The sequence below is a fragment of the Trachemys scripta genome, chromosome 2, assembly GCF_013100865.1.
Source record: "Trachemys scripta elegans isolate TJP31775 chromosome 2, CAS_Tse_1.0, whole genome shotgun sequence".
Taxonomy (NCBI): Eukaryota; Metazoa; Chordata; order Testudines; family Emydidae; genus Trachemys; species Trachemys scripta.
The window spans coordinates 32,523,814-32,544,984 of record NC_048299.1 but is presented as its reverse complement, the minus strand read 5'-3'; the positions used below and the strand labels follow the sequence as shown (position 1 = coordinate 32,544,984).

At 44.6% G+C, this 21,171-nt stretch overlaps 1 protein-coding gene across 3 annotated transcripts in view; it reads left to right on the top strand.

Moving 5' to 3' along the window:
- APBB1IP (amyloid beta precursor protein binding family B member 1 interacting protein) overlaps nt 1-21,171 on the top strand; it is a 105,911-nt gene that overhangs the window by 65,599 nt on the left and 19,141 nt on the right. For all 3 annotated transcript variants that reach the window (XM_034760218.1, XM_034760217.1, XM_034760215.1), the window contains 3 exons: nt 4,477-4,551; nt 7,598-7,741; nt 10,757-10,867. In XM_034760218.1, coding sequence (XP_034616109.1) covers nt 4,477-4,551; nt 7,598-7,741; nt 10,757-10,867 — 330 coding nt within the window. The remainder of the gene's footprint in view (nt 1-4,476; nt 4,552-7,597; nt 7,742-10,756; nt 10,868-21,171) is intronic.

Genomic DNA, 21,171 nt, shown 5'->3' with positions numbered 1-21,171 from the left:
CAGGGATATTGTTTCTGCCATATTCAAAGTTCAGTCTGTTTCCATAGCACTATTGGTGTGCCTGACGCTATTCAGCATCATCTTCTATGTAGCTGAAGCTCATACTGCTTATACACTAGAGAGAAAATGGTGATAGTGCAGTTCCCTCCTCTTCCTCCCCCCCCCCCACCGCCAGCACCGCCAGAGAACACATAATATCCCTAAACCGGCATGTTCTGCACCGCTCCTGTGACTTCGAAGACCATAAATACAAAGCACATGGTGAACCTAAGCTGGCCAGAGAACCCCTTTGAGAATTCCTCGTGTGTAGGAGGAGTTTCCGCTGGTATGAAGAAGGCGGAGCCAGTGTAACCGCTATCTCTGCTAACTCTGTCACTGCACTGCCCAGCATGGGGAGAGAGGGAGGGGACATGGCACAGTGAAGCTCCGGACACACCCCATTTTCCACTGGCACAACGTCCCTTAGGGAAGTTACACTAGTGGCACATGTTAATGCCCCCACCCCACAGCATTAGATAGCTCCAAAGCCAGGCACAGCAGAATCAGGGAGCCCCACTTGGCTCCCTAGCAGCCTCTGTTCTTGAGCTCTCTCTGGGCACAGCGGAGAATTCATCCCAGGAAGTTAGGCCCAAGAATCTGATAATCTCCCTCTTCGGAAGCAAAGATCCTTAAACAAACAAGCAGCCATTCAAATGCAAGTGCAAATACATGATTCATTTGCTTTTAATACTACTTTCAAAGTTGTTGTTCTTGTGTTGTATTCCCAGAGAATCACTCCATCTGTTAAGGAGTCTCAGTTCCCTACCACAGACAGACATATCCTCCTTTGCAAATAAGAGAAATATTCATGCTTGGGAGGTTTGTGTGTATATGGAGGGAGGTCTCCAGCAAATCCAGGCAGCATTCACATTAATGGCCTGACTCTCCCAACCCTGAAACACTTCTCCCCAGGGTCTTTGCAGAAGGGAAACAGTTTGTCTTTTAATATGACCTTTGACTATTGGACTTGGAATGACCTCTTGTGGACACATGTGGTCCCTTAGCACATGATGAATGGGATTCTGATCAATGGTAGACCACACAGTGATACAGATGTAGCAAGTGCAGTATGCAGTCTCCTCCCCTGGGCCTAATCCATTGAAGGATAATAAAGGTCAGATACTGTCAGATTTCAGGAATAGAAGGGACATACAAGAGGTGAACCATAATAAATGAAATCCATGTTGGCAAGGGAAAGATGAAATGATACATCTGTATAGCATAGGATTGGGTGGCAAAACACTCCTGCACTGACAAAAAGCAGCCTTATTCGTGATGCCACCTGGTTGTCATTACTGAAATTCTCTCTCTACCACTGACTGTAGGCACAGGGTGGTCTGTTTTTCCTAAATAAATGCCAGATGCTCTAATGTAAATCACGCATAGTCAGAGGACCTTTGTGGTCTCATTAAAGCCATCAGCAGTCATTCCAAATCTGCGCATTGGTAGCTACACCAGGGCCAGGTTGTGACAATCCAGGGCCCTAACCACACATCAGGGTTTCCTATGGCCCCTTCCCTACTGAGCTGATAGTGGCAAAGGCCCCCACACTAGAGCCTTTTCCTGGGTTAGTGGGGTCCTCCTACAGCTCTGTGTTGGTCCAGGAAGGAGGAAGCTTCAGTTTACCCAACAATCTAACTTTGTGTGGACTACAGTCCATCCTACCTGAAGGGGAACCCCACCCAGCCAAGCAAAGTCGTAATGGGACTTGTTCTGCTATATTCCCTGCATGCTTTTCAAAGTTTCCCCATTTGTGTGCAGGGGCTCCTGCCAATACCAATGCAGCAGAGCCATGATTGCATGGCACCATGGTACTTCACCTCATCAGAGCTGTTGTTTCAGGCTATCTACAGACTTAGGCAGGCATCACTGCACCAGCTAAGCTCAGGACACATTTTCAAGGCTTTTTTTTACAACCAAGAGGGCTAGAAATAATTTATTTCCAAATGAAAGCAGAGATGCCAATATAATCATGGGATTCCAGGAGCTGTGGCCCTAGACCAGTAGTTGGCAACCTGCAGCCCACAGGCTGCACGCGGCTCATCAGGGTAATCCACTGGTGGGCCACCAGACAGTTTGTTTACATTTGCATGGCTGCCCGCAGCTCCCAGTGGCTGTGGTTCACTGTTCCTGGCCGCAGTTCGCTGTTCCTGGCCAGGAAGCGGCAGCCAGCATGTCCTTGTGGCCTGTGCTGCTTCCTGCAGTTCCCATTGGCCTGGAACAGCAAACCACAGCCACTGGGAGCTGTGGCGGCCATGCAAATGTAAATAAACTGTCTGGTGCCTGACAACGGATTACCCTGATGGGCCGCATGTAGCCTGCGGGCCGCAGGTTACCCACCACTGCCCTAGACCCACGTATTTACCTTAATCTAGCCCTGGACTATGAACTACAGATTAGCCATGTGCTCAGGCAGCTAGTAGCCAGTCTAGTCTTTCCTACTTCTGGGAATCCTGAGTCTGAGTTCCATTTTGTTTCTAGCAGAAAATAGCTCAGTTTTGAATGTTCATTGTTTGATCGTTGCTGTGGCCATGGCAGGAGCGTAGGGCGAAGTGCGGCTGTAGGTGCTTTTAGGCTTGCCTGTTTGACACTGTGCATTTGAAGGTCACTTTTTTTAAAATAAGTGTTGCTCCAGGGGGCTCCCGGAAAAAATAAACCGTCTTGAACAAGCCTTGTTCTCCCACAAAGCTGCTGTGCAAAACGCTGATTGAGGAGGAAGATGTGGTTACATGGGTTACATGGGTTCTTCAATTGCTTTCTGTGCTGCCTGGTGGCAGTAGTCTCCAATTAGCTGCTTGCACATGAAGGTGGAGTTCGGTTACATTTTCTGGTATAACCATAACATGTTCCTCCTTTAACTGGGAAATGTTACCAAAAGAGAAACAAGACATAGCAGATCCATGACACATTTTGGCCTTTGTTGATTTCTAGGACAAATCTGCATGTAAATATGTCATCTGACTTTCAGAACTCTTGAGGACACACAAGTCTCACTGAAGTCAATGGGAACTGCTGGTGGGTTTTAGGGGAGAAGAGAAAAGAGAAAAAAAATCACACTCTTTATGCTGGATTTAGGAGAGTAATTTTAGGTAGCCAGCTTTCAAAAAATGTGGCAGAATCTTCCTGGATGAAACAGGTTTTGTTTGCAGAATAGGGGCCATAAAGCAAACAATTAACCTGATTCATAATTCAACCAAAGCCAAAGGGACTATTTACAAACATCAAGTTATTTTCCTACTTTGGTCCCAAGCCAGCAGGCCTTTAGGGTTATAAGCTGCCAACAGATTTGGGCCTTGGTTTTTACCAGAGCATGATCCTGACCTTCACAACTGCAGATACAGTTTTGAGTCTACAGTTAAATGTGGGTGCAACTGTACCCCTTCAGACAGCACAGCGATATTGTCTAGAAGTGCAGGTAGGCTTCTGAATGGGTGCAATTGCAGGTGAGGATACTTGCACCCACAGCGCTGGAGGCATTGTTTCAAAGTTTAGGCCCAAGTCTCAAACAATGAGTTTGATACTAGATGTGGTGGTGTACATGTGTGTCTGTCAACAAGAATACAAAATTATCCCTTGGCCTTCAAATGACTCCTTGGACAAAAAATACTTTCCTGCATGGTGAAATAATGCAACATACAAATGCAGAAATAAGGAACTCTGTAAAATCTACTGTGTCCAAACACTTGTTATTAAATAATAAAGAACTGTGGCACATGCACAGCTCAATTTCTGAAGCAATGCACACCATAAAAATTGATTGCTAGAAAATTATGCATTCAGTTCTTGGCACTACATTTTTCTTCATCATGTACTAATCTGCTGCATAATCCTCAATTATGTTCTGTAACACCCATCTCTAGGAATCTAGGACGTTGTTCAAATTGAAAAAATAAAATCAAACCCACTGACCCAGAAAAGCAGCCGAACAAAATCAAGAATTGAACCACGTTTTTTTGAAGTAAGGTGTTGGGGTGGGGTATATGCAGGGCTAGCTCCAGGGTGTTGGCCACCCCCAGCAGCCAAAAAAAAAAAAAAAAGCCGCGATTGCGATCTGTGGCGGCAATTCGACGGATGGTCCTTCGCTCCCAAGTGGGAGTGAGGGACTGTCCGCCGAATTGCCGCCGAATAGCTGGACCTGCTGCCCCTCTCTGGAGTGGCCGCCCCAAGCACCTGCTTGCCAAGATGGTGCCTGGAGCCGGCCCTGGGTGTATGTATATGGGCAAAATGAATTTTAGATTGAGAAACTGACATATAAACTCCAATAGGCAGCTTTAGTGAAGGTTTCCTGTAATGAGATTTGAAGAGCAATACTTGGATACCTGCCTCTCATACCATCTAGCTCAGTGCACAATACAGAACAGCTGAATAATGATGTAATCTAGTCATTTATATTCTTTGTCTTTTCTGTTCAACATCAACCTCTTGTATTTTAATCAGAATTTCTACCTGGCAAACAAAGGAAAAAATGAAGGCAAGGAAATGAATGAGAAAAACAAAGAGTTTCTCCTGGAGGTAAGCCAGCGATGCCAGTGCTGATGCAGCAGAGTGCCTCAGCCTACATCTGCTCTTAGCAGCAGTGCTTAGTTCTTTGTTTGCTAATGTGTAACAGGAAGTTCTGTGTTTGTTATTATCAGCTTTGTATTTGGCTGTGTAGAAAGCTATTCAACTTCATCTGCAGCTCACCACTGAAAGCATAGACCATAGGGTTACCATACGTCCTCTTTTTCCCGGACATGTCCGGCTTTTCGGCAGTCAAACCCCCGTCCGGGGGGAATTGCCAAAAAGCCGAACATGTCCGGGAAAATGGCGGCTCTGCTCCTCCCCGACTCTTCGGCTCTGTTTAAGAGCCGGACTTCCCGAGCGCTACCGGCTTCGGGCAGCCCCCATGCCTCCAGACCCTGCGCCGCCGGAGCCCGGGAAGGGAAGTGCCCGGCTGGGGGCACAGGGTCCGGAGGCATAGGGGCTGCCCAAAGCCTGAGCGCTACCGGCTTCACGGTTTGCCGGGCAGCCTCCAGACCCTGCGCCCCTGGCTGGGGGCTTCCCCTCCCGGGCTCCAGCTGCGCTGGGGAAGCGCCAGCCGGGGGCGCAGGGTCTGGGGGCTGCCCGGCAAACCCTGAAGCCGGTAGCGCTGGGGCAGCCCTTTCCCCGTGGCTGGGAGTGGGAGGGAGGAGGGGGCGGAGTTAGGGCGGGGAAGGGGCGGAGTTGGGGCGGGGCTAGGGGTGGGAAAATGGGCGGGGCCAGGGCCCGTGGAGGGTCCTCTTTTTTTATTTATTAGATATGGTAACCCTAATAGACCAGGGATGGCCAACTTGTGTCTCCGGAGCCACATGTGGCTCTTCAGACATTAATATGCGGCTCCTTGCATAGGCACCAACTCCGGGGCTGGGACTACAGGCGCCAACTTTCTAATGTGCAGGGGGGGGGAGGGAGGGGGAATGCTCACTGCTCAATTCCTGGCTCTGCCACAGGCCCTGCCCCCACACCACCCCTTCCTGCCCCCTCCCCTGAGCCTGCCATGCCCTCGCTCCTCCCACCCCTCCCACTCAGAGCCTCCTGCATGCCACAAAACAGCTGATCAGGAGGTGCGGGGAGGGAGGGAGAGGCGCTGATTGGTGGAGCTGCTGGTGGGTGGGAGGTGCTGGGGAGCAGTGGCAGTGGGGAGCTGATGGGGGCTGCTGATGTATTACTGTGGCTCTTTGGCAATGTACATTGATAAATTCTGGCTCCTTCTCAGGCTCAGGTTGGCCACCCCGGCATAGACTCTACTTCGTGTTATATTTTTATTATAAAACATAGTGCAGATAATTCCTTTCTTCTGTTAGGTGCCAGTCCTACAAATATTTAAACGTGTGCTTAGCTTTTTTCTACAGTGAATAGTCCCACTGATTTCAGTTAAGTGAAGCACCTACTTCAGTGTTTACAGGACTGGGGCCTGAACAAGGACAGCAGGAGATTAGGAGCATTGCACTTTCACAGTCCTCTGAAGAGGCACCTGCAATCATGGTTCATCTTAGCTCTGACATTGTTGCAGAAATGCTTTGCTTGCAAGATCCCCAATAGAGCATTACCAATAGTCTAAAACACTCCGTGGGCTAGAATCAGATTGGCTTATTATTTTTTAAATCATTAAGACTGATCAATAATGATAATAATGAAATAATTAGTTGCTTTTCTTTCCAGTTAAAGTAAGTAAATTCCTCCCCCCAGTTTTTGTTTCATGTACTACATGCTGGGTTGTACCATGAAAGGACTCCATGCTTGTAAAACTAAACTGTCTCTTTTAAAGAGAACTATTCACAGAGATGCTGCCGCAAGCACTCAAGCCACATGCATACAGACTAACTTCCTGATTCCTCTTCCAAACTCTTCCATTCTGCAACGTGAGTTCCTCCTTCCAAGTTCCATGCAGGTTGCTACAGTTACTAGTGTTAGCTCTGCAGCCAGCTTATACAAGCAGCCTTTGGATTTGATTCCAGTTTAAGCCTGTTTATCTTCTGACCCTTCTTCTTGAAAGTTCAGTATGCCAGTCTACTGTGATGAGAGAGAGAAATCTAGACTTATAACAAACAAACGATGATCACAGAACTAAGGGAATGAAAAAAACCTTTTGTTTTGTGTGAGCATTTTGGCTTTGATGCAAGTACAGGAAGAGGATAATCTACGCTCAGATGCCTGGGGATTCCCGCTTTCGAATTAGTGCATGATAACGCCACCAAATATCAGCAAGCAGAGAGCTGTCCATAGCAACTTCTAAATGAGAAAATAAAGTATGTTGACATTAGAGATTACCCTGAGTGTTCTACACCTCATAACAGGAGCTCTTTCATGGCCAACAATAACATGTATTTGTTCACATGGTTTGTGAATGCTGGTATGTGCTTAAAAATAAGTATTAATAGAAATCTCTCATCTTTGATTTTATTTTAAAGTTCTTGGTGCCTTTAGGAGCAGTTTCAGGGTATTAAGTATTTCCCTAAACAACCTAGAGATGTTGCAATAGTCAAAAACCCAAGCATGTGAGAATAATGATGCCAAGCATTTTATTCTATCTTCCTCAGCAGAAAATGCTTTCTCTGGTTAAAGTCTTTAGTAGGTTATTGCAAATCCTTCACTAAGTAATATCTGTTTCTGGTCCAGGACTAGGAGTGGCCAGAAATAGAAGTCCACTACTGTGCAAAGAGCCTAATGGTAGAAGCCTAATGGTAGAGCTTAATGGTAGAAGTCTACCTAAATGGTAGAGCCTAATCCACTACTTAACTCTTAAATGTTTAGTCTGGGGCTTAAGAGAAGGGAATGAGCTAGCTGTGTATGGGCCCTCTGCTGTGAGGACCGTTTCCCAGAGCAAGTGTCTAAAAAGAAGGCCCAAGTCCCACATGAACACTTTAACATGGAAAACTCACATTTACATGTTTGACTCTCTGTTCCATAACTGAGCTCCCCATCTTTATACATTCACTGTTGCAGAAAATGTCTGTTTTTAAGTGAACAATTTGCTGTTGTTTATTAATATGGGTGCTCACATCCATTTATTTTGTATAATCCAATTCTTGCTGCACAGGAAAGCTTCTGTGGGACGTCTATCATTGTGCCAGAACTTGAAGGGGCCCTTTATTTGAAGGAAGATGGAAAAAAGTCCTGGAAGAGGCGCTATTTTCTTCTACGAGCGTCTGGAATTTATTACGTCCCCAAGGGAAAGACCAAGGTCAGGAAATCAAAGGAATCATTTTATCAGTAAAGCAATTCATGTAGGTGAAAGTGAAGAGCTCCTGAAGTCACATTTTGAGAGCAATGGCTGGTGCATCTGAGACAGATTTTTTCCTTTGACTGCGACACTTGTGCAAATATTAGAATGTAGTCACAGAAATCCTGTACAGTTCCCCCCATTTTTGTTTCTGCAGTTAGATAAAAACATTGGGTGAAATCTTGCCCCTATTGAAGTCGACGGGGGGGGCGGGGGGGTGGAAACCCAATGCCCTTCATCTGGCACTTTGCTGCAAATAATGCCTTTACTTCATATCTGGTTCCTTGTGGAAGGGAATTTAATAAGTTTGCAAACAGTCTCACTCTATATAGCAAAATGGAAGTACAGAAAACCTGACGTTGTTTATAACAAGACTCAGTTGAAAGCTCTAGTCCGGCTTTTATAGTCTCTGTGTGTAACCAACTTGCCATGCCAACAGCTCTGGCAGGGAAGTGCTCTAAAGTCTTTGTGCTATTATATGCCAGACGTTTTTCCTGAAGTGATCTTTGCCTAGAGAATATGTTGTGCCTTTTCAGCTTTTTAAGGTAGAACAAGAGGTGAGACAGAGGCGTTCAGGTTCACAGAATCTAATACAGTGACATTTACCATTACCGGGTATTGAAAGAGTCTGAGTTGCCAGCCCGCAGTGGATAAGCAAAGGAGCCTGAAGTGCACTGCAGAAGGGGACTCATTGCTGCTCAATTCTAGAGTAACATCCTTGATACTGACTTTTGGGTACTGGGAGCGGTTGGCAGTTTTATATTCTGACAAGTGCTGCCGCTTATGGCTCTTAATGCTTCAGATTTGCTTTGGATGAAAATGCTTGTGCCAGTGACTGAGTCTCCCCATACCCAGAGCTAATGATGTACACCGAGTCAATGGGACTTAATTTTTTTTGTCATTCCCTGAATAAATCACAATGAAAGAAATAGTGATCAACTTAAAAAATAAGAGACAAGTCCGCCAGTGGGTGGCAGAGGCGTGCAGTGCCACTACTCAGGTGACCCAGGTACAGAAACAGACTAGGATGCAAGTCCGGGCAAAATGCAGCATCAATTAGATGACTGCCCTGCTTGTACTGCACTTCATAGAATGGCTGTGTCTGACTTCTAAGGTAGTGGTCATCTGGGCTTTCCACTCCTCAGTGAATCTCCCACCCATACAGCACTCTTACCAAACAGACTAGAACTCTGATTGGAAGGATTTTCTCCAATCACAATGCAGATTAGTGAAATACTCTCATTCCAAGAATGGTGGACTATGAAATTGGTCTAACTCTTTGTAGCAAAATGGAACTAAATAAAATCTGACATACCTTGAGCTATGTTTAAAAAAATAAAATGAGCACTTTATATTGACCATTCACAATATATCTAGGCCCAACAAACATGCAGTTAATTTTGCATACCCTAATAGTTAGGTCTATGCTTGTTTTGTGAGTGCAAGTCAGGCCCTAAAACTTTGAGAAAGTGTCCTTGACTGTAATCGTGTCACTATTTCTACACCAGCCATTGCTTCAAACCGTTAGTCCACCTAAGTATCATTCTCCTTCCCACAAACTGATATTAATGGTAAGTCCAAGAAGTTTAGCAGCACCAAACACACAAGTTACTTGTTTAAACTTTTTTCGTTAAATTATGTAGTTAAAGTCTTGTTTTGTCTGGTCATGCAATAGGAATAACATTATGGCTTTGCAATAAATGACTTATCTCCTACATAAGTTGTTACTTCCCCTACTTATCTGTGATGAATTTTTCCCTTTAAATAATTGTATCTGGATTGGACTCAACCATGAATGGGTTCCTAGGAAAAGCAAGAACTCCTTTGTCATTCCCATTGAAGGCTTGGTGTTGAGGTTGCCCGTAAGCTTCACTGATTTGAATGCACTCCATATGAAATTCTAGCCCCATTGCAGTCAATGGCAAAACTCACAAAGACTTCAGTAGGAACTTCAGGTTGGGCACTGAACAGGGAGATGCTTACAATTAATACCAATGCGTTCCAGAGAGCAGAATTCACACTACTTTCCCCTCTTGTCAGGTATTTAGATGGAGCTACCACTTAATGGCAGTGTTCATAAATGCACTATCAGTGTGAATAAAATGACCCCAAGGAAGTATCTTAATGAGAGTGTAAAAACAAGCAAGCATGTGACACTAAAATATGACCTCCACCCCCAAGAAGAGAAGCTCTTTGAGGTGTCCAGTGTACATAAATTTACTAAGTATATGGGCATATTCAGAAATATATGGCGATAGAACCGTTTTTGCATTAACATGTATAAAGAGTATGAAGGTTATACATTGTACCCAGAAATCCTTAACACAGCAAAGTGTGCCAACAAACACCTTGTTGCCACAGCAACACAGTATGAACAAATAATAGGTAAACTACGGTGGTAGACAGAAAGATACCAGTGCGTGGCGATGAGATGGGAGCGGGGCTGGAATTGTCTTTTTAAGTCAATTTTGAAGGAGGAACAGATGAAATGTGGCTCATTTACTCTCGGAATGTACAGTCAATGTGTGTACATTTACACAAGGGAAAGGCAGTTGCTTAGAATAAAAACTATTTAGACCCTAACACCATTTTCCCCCTAGAACTGCAGGAGCATCATTGCAGGACCTATGTCTATTTTAAGCAATTAGTTTTTTCCTACTAGGCACCACTGTCTTCAGTAAGGATAACAGTTCACTGACTTGGAAACAAAACAAAGGATTACAACAGCAAAACTCAGATTTATGTGGAATGTAGTAAAATGTTTCATTGTGATTCTAAAGGTGTATTGACCTTTCTCTGTTTGTCTTAACAGTCACTACAGTTTAAGAACAACTCAAACACTTGTCATTCTCTCCGCTTTGATAAAATCCACAACAGTTAAAACAAGATTCCGCATCAAAGCGGTTTGAAAAAATGTGTCTGGCATCATAGCTTAATTCCCTGTAACAACAGAATGTTTGGTTTCCATTTTTTTAGACATCCCGGGATTTGGCTTGCTTCATACAGTTCGAGAATTTGAATATTTATTATGGTACTCAGTACAAACTGAAATACAAGGCACCTACGGATTACTGCTTTGTCTTAAAGGTATGTACAAGAGAAGTCTGTTATGCTAATGTGTGCTCTAACTGCTGCCATAGACAGATATGGTAAGGGGCTGATCCTGTAAGATGCAGAGTGCCTCCTGCAACGTTACTGCACACCCTCAACTGCTAGTCACTTTGGCCCTATTCAGCAACGTACCTTTAGGAATTACTTAACTTTAAGCACATGAGTAGTTGCATTGAGTACCTTGATGAATTGGGGCCCTTAAGATGATGCTCAACAGGATTAGGCCCAACAGATGTCATGCTTTAAAGCACAACTCTGTGTGGCAGAAGGAGAAGAACATGGTGGGCCTGGCCCACCCACATAGCTACAGTCCAGCTGCTGGAGAAAGTACTGGGTCTCCTCTTACTGCTACTCCAGGTGGGGAGACGAGGGACCCCAGGCTACTGCCTGTTCCTCTCAGGGAGGGAAGGGGATGCTGCATTGCCACTGTACTCCAAGTTGAGGGGTGAGCCCATGGTGTAGGGCCAGAACTGTAAGGTGCCTTGTGGCATCATGCATCTAGGGCACTAGATTGCCTTAATTGGGTCTAGATTACTAGCTAAAATAATAGAGATTCAGAAATCAGAACATCTGACAACACTGACATGGCAGAAGATATGGATTCCTCTTCTACAGCTTTTATGGGCCTGTGGTGCTAACAAGAGCTGCTACCAAACAATGTTTAGCCAATTTGAAAGACAATAAGAAGCAGATACACAGCAAAGTGCCATTTTTAATTTTTCTTTTCTGGTTATAGCTGCATTTTAATGGACTTGTTATCCAAAAAAGAAGTGTCTGTCCAATTTCAAGTGTTTGCCAGTTTAGTTTACACATGGCCCAAATACAAATAATGTATATGAATCAGACTGATTTTCTGTTCGCAGATTTAAATGATTAATACAGCTCAGCAGTTTAGATAATGCAGTTCTCCACAAACCACCTTGACAAAGTCACTTCCTCTCTGTCCCTCACTTTCCCCATCTGTAAAATGGGTATAATTATATTTGCCTCCTTTGGAAAACACTTTGAGATTAACTAATGCAGTGGTTCTCAACTGATTACACATTGTGGACTGCATACGTGGCCCACAATGTGTAACCTGGGCCGGAGCGGCCACGTGGCAGAGCAGCGGCAGCCCCGAACCTGACCCTCACTGCGCCGGGTGGCCAGCTGCCCACCTCAAACCCCACAGGGCCAGAAGGCCAACCCCGGTCCCCACCACACAGCTGCCCTGGACCACTCGAGGCCGGGCGGCTGCCTTGGACCCCTACCATGCGGGGCAGGCCAGCTGCTCGCCCTGGATGCCCGCCATGTGGCTGCCCCAGACCCCAGAGCTCGTGTGGCCAGTCGGCTGTCCCGGACACCCACCAGGTGGGGCAGAGACCGGCTGCTGGTCCCTGGACCCCACAGGGCCACATGGCAGCCCCGAACCCCACCACACAGGGCAGGCCAGCAGCTCTGGACCCTGGAGCTCGCGGGACCAGCCAGGAGCCCCAGATCCCTGACCCTGCAGGGTTCACCAGCAGCCCCGACCCCAGACTCCCACCACACGGGGTGAGCCAGCAGCCCCAACCCCGCCACGCTGGGCAGTGGGGCAGCCTAGCTGAACCCCACTGCGCAGGGCAGCAGGGAACCCTGTGGATTCCGCCATGCGGGGCCGGTGGTTGCCCCGGAGCTCTCTGGGCTGGGCGGCTGCCCCAGGCCCCAGAGCTCATGGGACTGGGTGGCTATCCCTGACCCCAAAGCTCACGGGGCAGGCCAGCTACCCCAGACCCCATGGGGCCCGCTGGCAGCCCCGGACCCCTGACCCCATGGGGCCGCCAGCAGCCCCGACCCCAGACTCCCGCCACATGGGGCAGGCCAGCAGCCCCAACCAGACCCCAACCCTGCCATGCTGGGCAGCAGGACAGCCCAATCAGATCCCTCTGTGCTGGCACTGGGCAGCTCAGACACCCCCCGTGCTGGGCATCTGAGAACCCAGGACCCCAGGCACACAGGGCTAAGCTGGGCTGCAGCTGTGTGCTAATTGGGCCCTGGGTTGAGAACCATTGAACTAATGAAAAGCGCTATATAAGAGCGAGGTATTCTTATTATTCAGAAAATACATGCACAGTTAATGGAGAAAACAGAAATAGTTCAATCAGTTTTAGAAATAAGTTGAAGTTGGTTCTCTGTAAAAGACTTCAAAGCTGTTGTGAGCATATTTAACTGCCACAGTGCATCTGTATAACATTCAAAATGGGTGAAAGTGGTCAAAATTAGTATTTGGCTAATGTAAGTGCTTTCTAGACATTTTATTTGCTTTGCAAGTAGATGAAAATGAAGTACATCAGGAAAATGATTTTTAGAGTGCTCAGCAATGTTTTTAATTATTCACATCACTGTGGGAACTTTATGACCCAATGCGCTACCATTTGTGACAAAAAAAAACAATTTATGCTACAAATTCACTGTTGCACTAAAGTATTTATTAAACTAAAATACCTTGGATGTATGAAGTTAACATGTTGCGCCTCTGTATCATTTACTGTGGTAGTGGAGGTGAAAAACCAACTGTGAAAGCCTGAGAGGAAGGGGTTTATGCATCATAAATTTGAGTTTGAAATATCTTTTACTTAAAACTGTTTGCTATAGTGCCTTTAAAGTGTACTAGCAATGTAACAGAATAAGCATCATATCCAGACAGCACTATTATGGATAAGGAGAAATGTGGTCTATGGTACTGATATTGGTCTTGATTTTTATTCTAATATGTTTTCAGAGGCTGGGACATGTGGTAGGTTCCTGATTGGAACCGTTTTACACTTTATTGTGGCATTCTTGAAACTGGCGATTACAGTGGTTGAAAGAGCCTTAAACGTAGATAGTCTGCAAATTTTAAACTGTTGTTGTATGGGGGGGAAATAGTGGCCAATAGAGCCAAGTTCTACCTTCCTCTTTTACTTCCAACCACTGCCAGTATGATGGGGCTGGGGATGGTGTTAGTTTGAATGCAAGGGATTGTGAGAAAGAAAGAAACAACACTGTGGTGTTTCTTTGATAACTTCAGTCAGATGCCCTATGTGGCAAGCACCACACTGCTGTCATACTCCCACCACAGCTGCAAGCCAACTCAAGTACCGATTCCTCTTGATGCATTTAAGATGTAGTTGCAAAACCAGAGATCTCATTAACTCTGGTCCTGTTGCATGTAGCTCTTTCTTATCTCTCACTGTCTGTAAGACCAAGGGACAGGCCTAAACAAGTGTGTTCTCTCTGCTCCGAGCCTCCATATACTCCCGCTGTGAGCAGAAGTATAACATTTCTAACAGTGTCTAGAATTGCTACCCCAGACCCCATGGGGCTGCCAGCAGCCCCGACCCCGGTTGACCGTTGGGCTGTTTTTAGGTTGAGTGGATGCTGGTGACATATCAAAGTGTGAAAATGGGAGTAGAGCTATCACAAAGTATATACTGGTGAATTGCTCGTCTCCTAGTTTGGTTTAGTATTCATGTGCAAGTGTTCTAGGTGAGATTATCCTGCAGGGGGCAACTTGTACCGAGTTGCCAAAGGAGAACAAATCATCTTAGAGTGTCATCACTGACTAATCACGACATGAAATGTCTTTCATTCTGTGATAGTGTCCAAGATGAATTAATGGAAAGGAATAGTTTGTGCATACATTCAGGTGCAATGATGACAGACAGTGGCATTAACCTGTAAGTGAAAGGAGACTATTTTTTGGATAATTGATTTCTCCAGACCTCATTTTAGTAAGACTAAGATATGGGCTACCATATTGGTTTCACATCCACACCTTTTAAGCTTATGCTCACACATACTTCAAAGATATTGAAAGGGCCCATCGTTCATGCAAAGGGGATGAATGGTTAACAGAACAGCCTGTGATAAAGCTACATAAAACAACATGAATGTTAATTTTGAAGAAATCACATACATACACCCTATCCCTGCCCCGGGGCCGGCTCTAGGCACCAGCAAAGCAAGCAGTTGCTTGGGGCAGCAGATTTGCAAGGGGCACAAGAATCCAGCATGGGAGCTGAGAACCAACAGGGGGCCCTGGGAGCTGTAGTTCCTTGGTTAGCTCCCTGCCTATAGAGCCAGCCCTGGAGCAGGGAAAGAACTACATTTCCCAGCATTCCCTTGGCCCCTAGCAACAGGAAAGGGTGGGGGAAAGAGTATGGAACTGAAATCTGCAGCTTGCTGTGAATGGTAGGAACAGAGACATCCAGGTTTTTTGCCCCCCCCCCCCGCCCTGGGCTCCCCCCACACTCCTGTATTGCCCCAGCTCTGGACTCTCCCCCACCCACACCCTCTGCTGCCCCAGCTCCGGCCCCCACCTCCACTCCCCTGCTGCCCCAGCCCTGGGCTCTCCCCCCACCTGCACCTCCTGCCAACCCAGCTCTGGCCCCCACCTGCACCTCCTGCTGCCCCAGCCCTGGGCTTTCCCCCAAAGAAGGAATTGAGGGGACGAAATGGACGGTGCACCTCTCTATCTGAAGCCTAGCAAGGGAGGTATGTGGATCCCACTAGAATTTAAAATGAAAAGTAAGGGAGGGGAGGCTCTGGACCTGGGTAGCTTTAGATACAGTACCAGGCACTTAGGAGGATTTCCACTTCTGAGCCATGGAAGCAGAAATTGACTTTTCTTTTCCAGATATAGCTAATATTCAGAAAGGGAATCTAGCACCTGCCTTCCAGATTTGAACACCCTCGAAATTCAGGAGTGCTCAAGCTCAATTTGGGCAGCTGTTACTTCATTTCCCCCAAATCAAATATACTGATCCACTGTAACTTGCTGTAGAAAAAGTAGAATAAATTGAGCAAGAAATGCTTCCCAGTGGTTATTAGTACTGGAATTGCTATTTTCAACAGCCATTGCTTTTTTAGTTTTATTTGTTTAAAAGGAAGACCGTGATAGTGCATTCCCCATAGAAACAAAGAATGGAACAAAAGAATAATAAAGGCACCTCAACTTTTCCTCATTTATGTAGGGCAGTCTTATAATATGCATCCAGATATCCTCCAGTCACACAAGCTGAAAATTGTTCCACTTTACTGCAGTTCTGTAACCATGTGGGAACCAATCCTGTCTGTGTTCTGTGCACATCCAAAATTCCTGCTGAATGACCCGCCCTGGGAGCGAGTTACCAGTGACCCAGGGCTGGGGCGGCAGGAGGGTGCAGGTGGGGGGCGGGGGAGAGCCCAGGGCTGGGGTGGGGGGGCAGCCAAAAATTTTTTTGCTTGGGACAGCAAAAATCCTAGAGCCGGCCCTGCCCCCTCCCCCCAAAAAAATAAACCCAAAACATCATTGAGCCATCTTACCAGATGACTAGATCCAAGCAACAGAACTAGTACCTGACTCCAGAGATTCTCCCCCGCAATATCAGTATGATGAAGTATACCCTGAAAGAAATATTGCTTTCTTTTATTTTATGATCTCGTGTGTCTTTAGGGATGGAAGGGCTCTCGAGACGATTAAGGCAAGGAGCAGAGTTTCTTACCATCTTCGTGTGTGTGTGTGTGTGTGTGTGTGTAGGACTAAGTGTTTCTGGGAAGGTGGGAATTCTATCAAAGGAGGATGTGCCCTTTTAGTTATAACCTCTTATGTTCGGAGAATCTTTTCTGATAGAACTGTGATGAATTGTGAACGCAGCTTCCCAACTTTTTCCAGTCACTGCAGTGCTGCCTTAAACATGATTTAGCCCTGAGCATAGAGGAAGCTATTCCTTTCAGGGATTATTTTTTTTCCATTTGAACCATCAAGATACCTCAGGAGATAATGAAGCTAAAAGCTCGTTGACCAGTATCTTAGAGGTTTCTCAAGAGCACTTCTCAGTATCTTCTAGTGAAAAAGAGAACATTTTGTTTAGCTTATTCAGAAGTTTCCTGTCAGGAGGATTCAGAAAGAGTCTGAGGTGATGGAACAAATAGCTACTTCCTAATGCCCACTACTATTAGACAGAGACAAGCCCAGCTGGGCTTGACTAACTGAAAGGAGCCCAGGTGGCTAATCAGCATCTACCGGAAAGCTGAAGTCACATTTAGCTGCCTCTATCAATTCCTGAGCCGTAAACTGGAACTAATGTCTTTTGGAACCCTAGGAAGATAGTGCAGGGTAGGGAAAGGGCTCTGCCTAGGCTTATGGATAGAGTCAGCATGTATCCTCAGACATTTGAGGAACCATAAAGCTTGAAAGATATTTTTCTCCTCTTACCCACTTGGCCTATGCTAGGACATAACTCTCAATAAAATGAGACTAACCACTGGAACAGGCCTTTTACGTGTGAACCAGGAGTCCCATCAGGCCTCCGTTCCTTAAAGGAAAAGTTACACATGAGAAAAATAACACAACCTATTAAAAAATAAAACCTCAGAAGGAAGCGAACCCTTGTAGGAGCTGGATGTCTAAGCATGCAGATAATTCCATCTTGCTGAACTAACCATTACTTAACACAGGCCAAAATTTAAAGGGCACCATCTTTTATCTTAACATCAGACCTTTTCCCTTTTGAGTCAAATAGGGGTATTGCACATTTTAGTTCTAATCCTTGGCTCTCTTTTTATATCAATGGCAGGGTGCTGGTGTTAGCAGTCCCTCTCCAAACAATCTAACAATAATAAAACAGCCTCTGGCCGCCCATGCATATAACAGGACACTAATGGTACGGTCCAAGGAAGCTCTCCTGATCTCCAATACAGACGAGGAAAGGGATGCATAGCCAGCTGGAAAGAAACACTTCATTCAAACCTGTATTCAAACAAGGGCTACGTCTACACTACGGGGAGGGGGGGGAATTGATTTCAGATATGCAAATTCAGCTACGGGAATAGCGTAGCTGAATTCGACGTATCTGATCCGACTTACCCCGCTGTGAGGACAGCGGCAAATCGACCACCGCAGCTCCCCTGTCGACGGCGCTTACTCCTACCTGGGCTGGTGGAGTATGTGTGTCGATTCGGGGATCGATTATCGCGTCCCGACGAGACGCGATAAATCGATCCCTGAGAGATTGATTTCTACCCGCCAATCCGGGCAGGTAGTGAAGACAAGCCCAAGGATACTTCTCCTATTGCCATGCAGAGCATGGCAGAAAGAACAAACCCCATAGGAACACAGCTTTCCAAATCACCCGCTTTTGTTGACAGCTCTGGCTACTCAGAAATAAAGGGGAAGCAAAAACTTCTGCTCAGACTTCTCCAGGAAGTCCATTTTTAGCAACCACTGGAAGAAGTTACCTCTCACATCTGTAGTGAGTGTACAGGCCGAGAGTGTCCAGCACTATGTGGGATAGCAGCTATACAATATAAATATAAAGCAGCTGTCCCTGAAATATGGCTCTCCTATTACATTATCTGGGAATTGCATTGGAAACAGCATGTACATCATCATCAACATTCATTTCGTACTGTTAGGTTGAAACTAAGGCTGTCAAGCGATTTAAAAAAAATTAATCACGATTAATCACTCTGTTAAACTGTAACAGAATACCAATTATTTAAATATTTTTGGATGTTTTCTACATTTTCAAATATAATTATTTCAATTAGAACACAATACAAAGTGTACAGTGTTCACTTTATATTTATTTTTGATTTCAAATATTTGCACTGTAAAAAACAAAAGAAATAGTATTTTTCAATTCACCTCATACAAGTACTGTAATACAATCTCTTTATCATGAAAGTTGAACTTACAAATGTAGGATTATGTACAAAAAAAGAACTGCATTCAAATCAAAACAATGTAAAACTTCAGAGCCTACAAGTCCACTCAGTCCTATTTCAGCCAATCGTTCAGACAAACAAGTTTGGTTATAATTTGCAGGAGATAAAGCTACCCGCTTCTTGTTTACAATGTCACCTGCAAGTGAGAACAGGCATTCGCATGGCACTGTTGTAACCGTCGTAGCAAGATATTTATGTGCCAGATGCGCTAAAGATTCATATGTCCCTTCATACTTCAACCACCATTCCAGAGGACATGCGTCCATGCGGATGACGGGTTCTGCTCAACGATCCAAAGTAAATTGGACCAATGCGTGTTCATTTTCATCATCTGAGTCAGATGCCACTAGCAAAAGGTTGATTTTCTTTTTTGGTGGTTCAAGTTCTGTAGTTTCTGCATCCGAGTGTGGCTCTATTAAAACTTCTGAAAGCATGCTCCACACCTGGCTCGTCTCTTTCAAATTTTGGATGGCACTTCAGATTCTTAAACCTTGGGTCGAGTACTGTAGCTATTTTTAGAAATCATACATTGGTACCTTCTTTGCGTTTTGTCAAACCTGCTGTGACAGTGTTCTTAAAATGAACATGTGCTGGGTCATCATCTGAGACTGCTATAACATGAAATATATGGCAGAATGCGAATAAAACAGAACAGGAGTCACACAATTCTCCCCCAAGAAGTTGTCACAAATTTAATTAATGAATTATTTTTTTAATGAGCATTATCAGCATGAAAGCATGTTCTCTGAAATGTGGCAGAAGCATGAAGAGGCATATGAATGTTTGCATATCTGGCACGTAAATACCTTGCAACGCTAGCTACAAAAGTGCCATGCTAACACCTGTTCTCACTTTCAGTTGACATAAATAAGCAGCAGGCAGCAGTATCTTCCATAAATGTAAACAAACTTGTTGTCTGAGCGATTAGCTGAACAAGAAGTAGCACTGAGTGGACTTGTAGGCTCTAAAGTTGTACGTTGTTTTGTTTTGAGTGCAGTTATGTAACAAAAAAACCCTACATTTGCAAGTTACATTTTCACAATAAAGAGATTGTACTACAGTACTTGTATGAGATGAATTGAAAAATACTATTTCTTTTGTTTATCATTTTTACAGTGCAAATATTTGTAATAAAAAAATATAAAGTGAGCACGGTACACTTTGTATTCTGTGCTGTAATAGAAATCAATATATTTGAAAATGTAGAAAAACATCCAAAATGTATAATACATTTCAATTGGTATTCTATTGTTTAACAATGCGATTAATCGCGATTGCTTTTTTAAATCACAATTAATTTTTTTTAGTTAATCGTGTGAGTTAACTGTGATTAATCAACAGCCCTAGCTGAAACCGTTCCAAAGCCAGAGGAACTCACCTTGGCAAGAAGGGTCAGTTCATCTCCTTGGTGAAATTTTCCATTGTATTTAACAGAAATCTTGAACATTATAGTGTTTATTTTGTGTCTGTGTGAGGGTATTCACCAGTCCTGAAGTCGGTTATCTCATGCCATGATGAAAAATCCTTCAAAGCAGACAAATAGCAAGGTAATCTATATGCAAATTGACTGGTTTAGTCAGTCTGATGTGTCTGAGACTGAGTGAATTTAATTATGGTTTATTGGTGCTGGTTTTGCTTGAGTAATCTGAAGGTAATGGTGCATTATGCTGAATTAATCTAGGATGAAACAAAATGGTTTCCTGGGGATAAACTGAGACAAGGGCATCATCATACTCCATTTCTGCAGCTGGGTACATTTTCCCTTGTAGCCCATTGTAGCTTTCTTGGTATCCTCTGGAGTCTGCCACATCTCTCTCAGATCTCTAATGTTCACAAGAATTTTATAGCCAAATTCTCTGCTCAAGTCGCTTTTCCCCCCCCCCCCCCCTATAATGGAGTTACTCCAGCAGATAGTTTGGTCCACTGCTGGTTCTCTCCTCTTCCACACCTAACATATCCCCTCACAGATGCCTATAAAATATACACTCTGTAGGACACCCTTTAAAAAATGTAGAAGTGAGAAGTAAGTGCATTTGAGAGATAAAATGATATGAGAGAGTCCTAGAAAGGAAACAAAAAGGATACAGAACAAGAGAGCATTTTTGCCTCTTCATGTGAAACAATTCAATCCTTTAGCATCAACATTTCAGGTGAGTATTTAAATTAAAATCAGGCCTCCACCAGTAACCTGAAGAAAGCAAATGTAAAAAGATAGCTTATTTATTAATAAGCTGTTTCAGAGATTGTAGGGAAACAGGGCCCTGCTCTGAAGAGCTCACAGTCTAAGTAAGTGTGTAAGTTTTTGCAGGATTGGTGCCTACACAACATAGAGACAGGGTGAGGGAAGGGATATAATAAATGCTTTTTCTTTTCTTTGAAGAGGTATTCTCTTTAGTTAACAGTAACTATCAATTAAAAAAAAAATAGTTAAACCGAAAGTATTGCTTCAGTCACTAGGGAAGTGTAGGTCAGAAGCAGAATTACCTTATGGTGATGCAGTCGTTTTAGATAAGCAGATTCTCTGCACATTTTAGGTAAATCAGGCAAGCCTCCAAGTTGGCATTCTGGTTGCA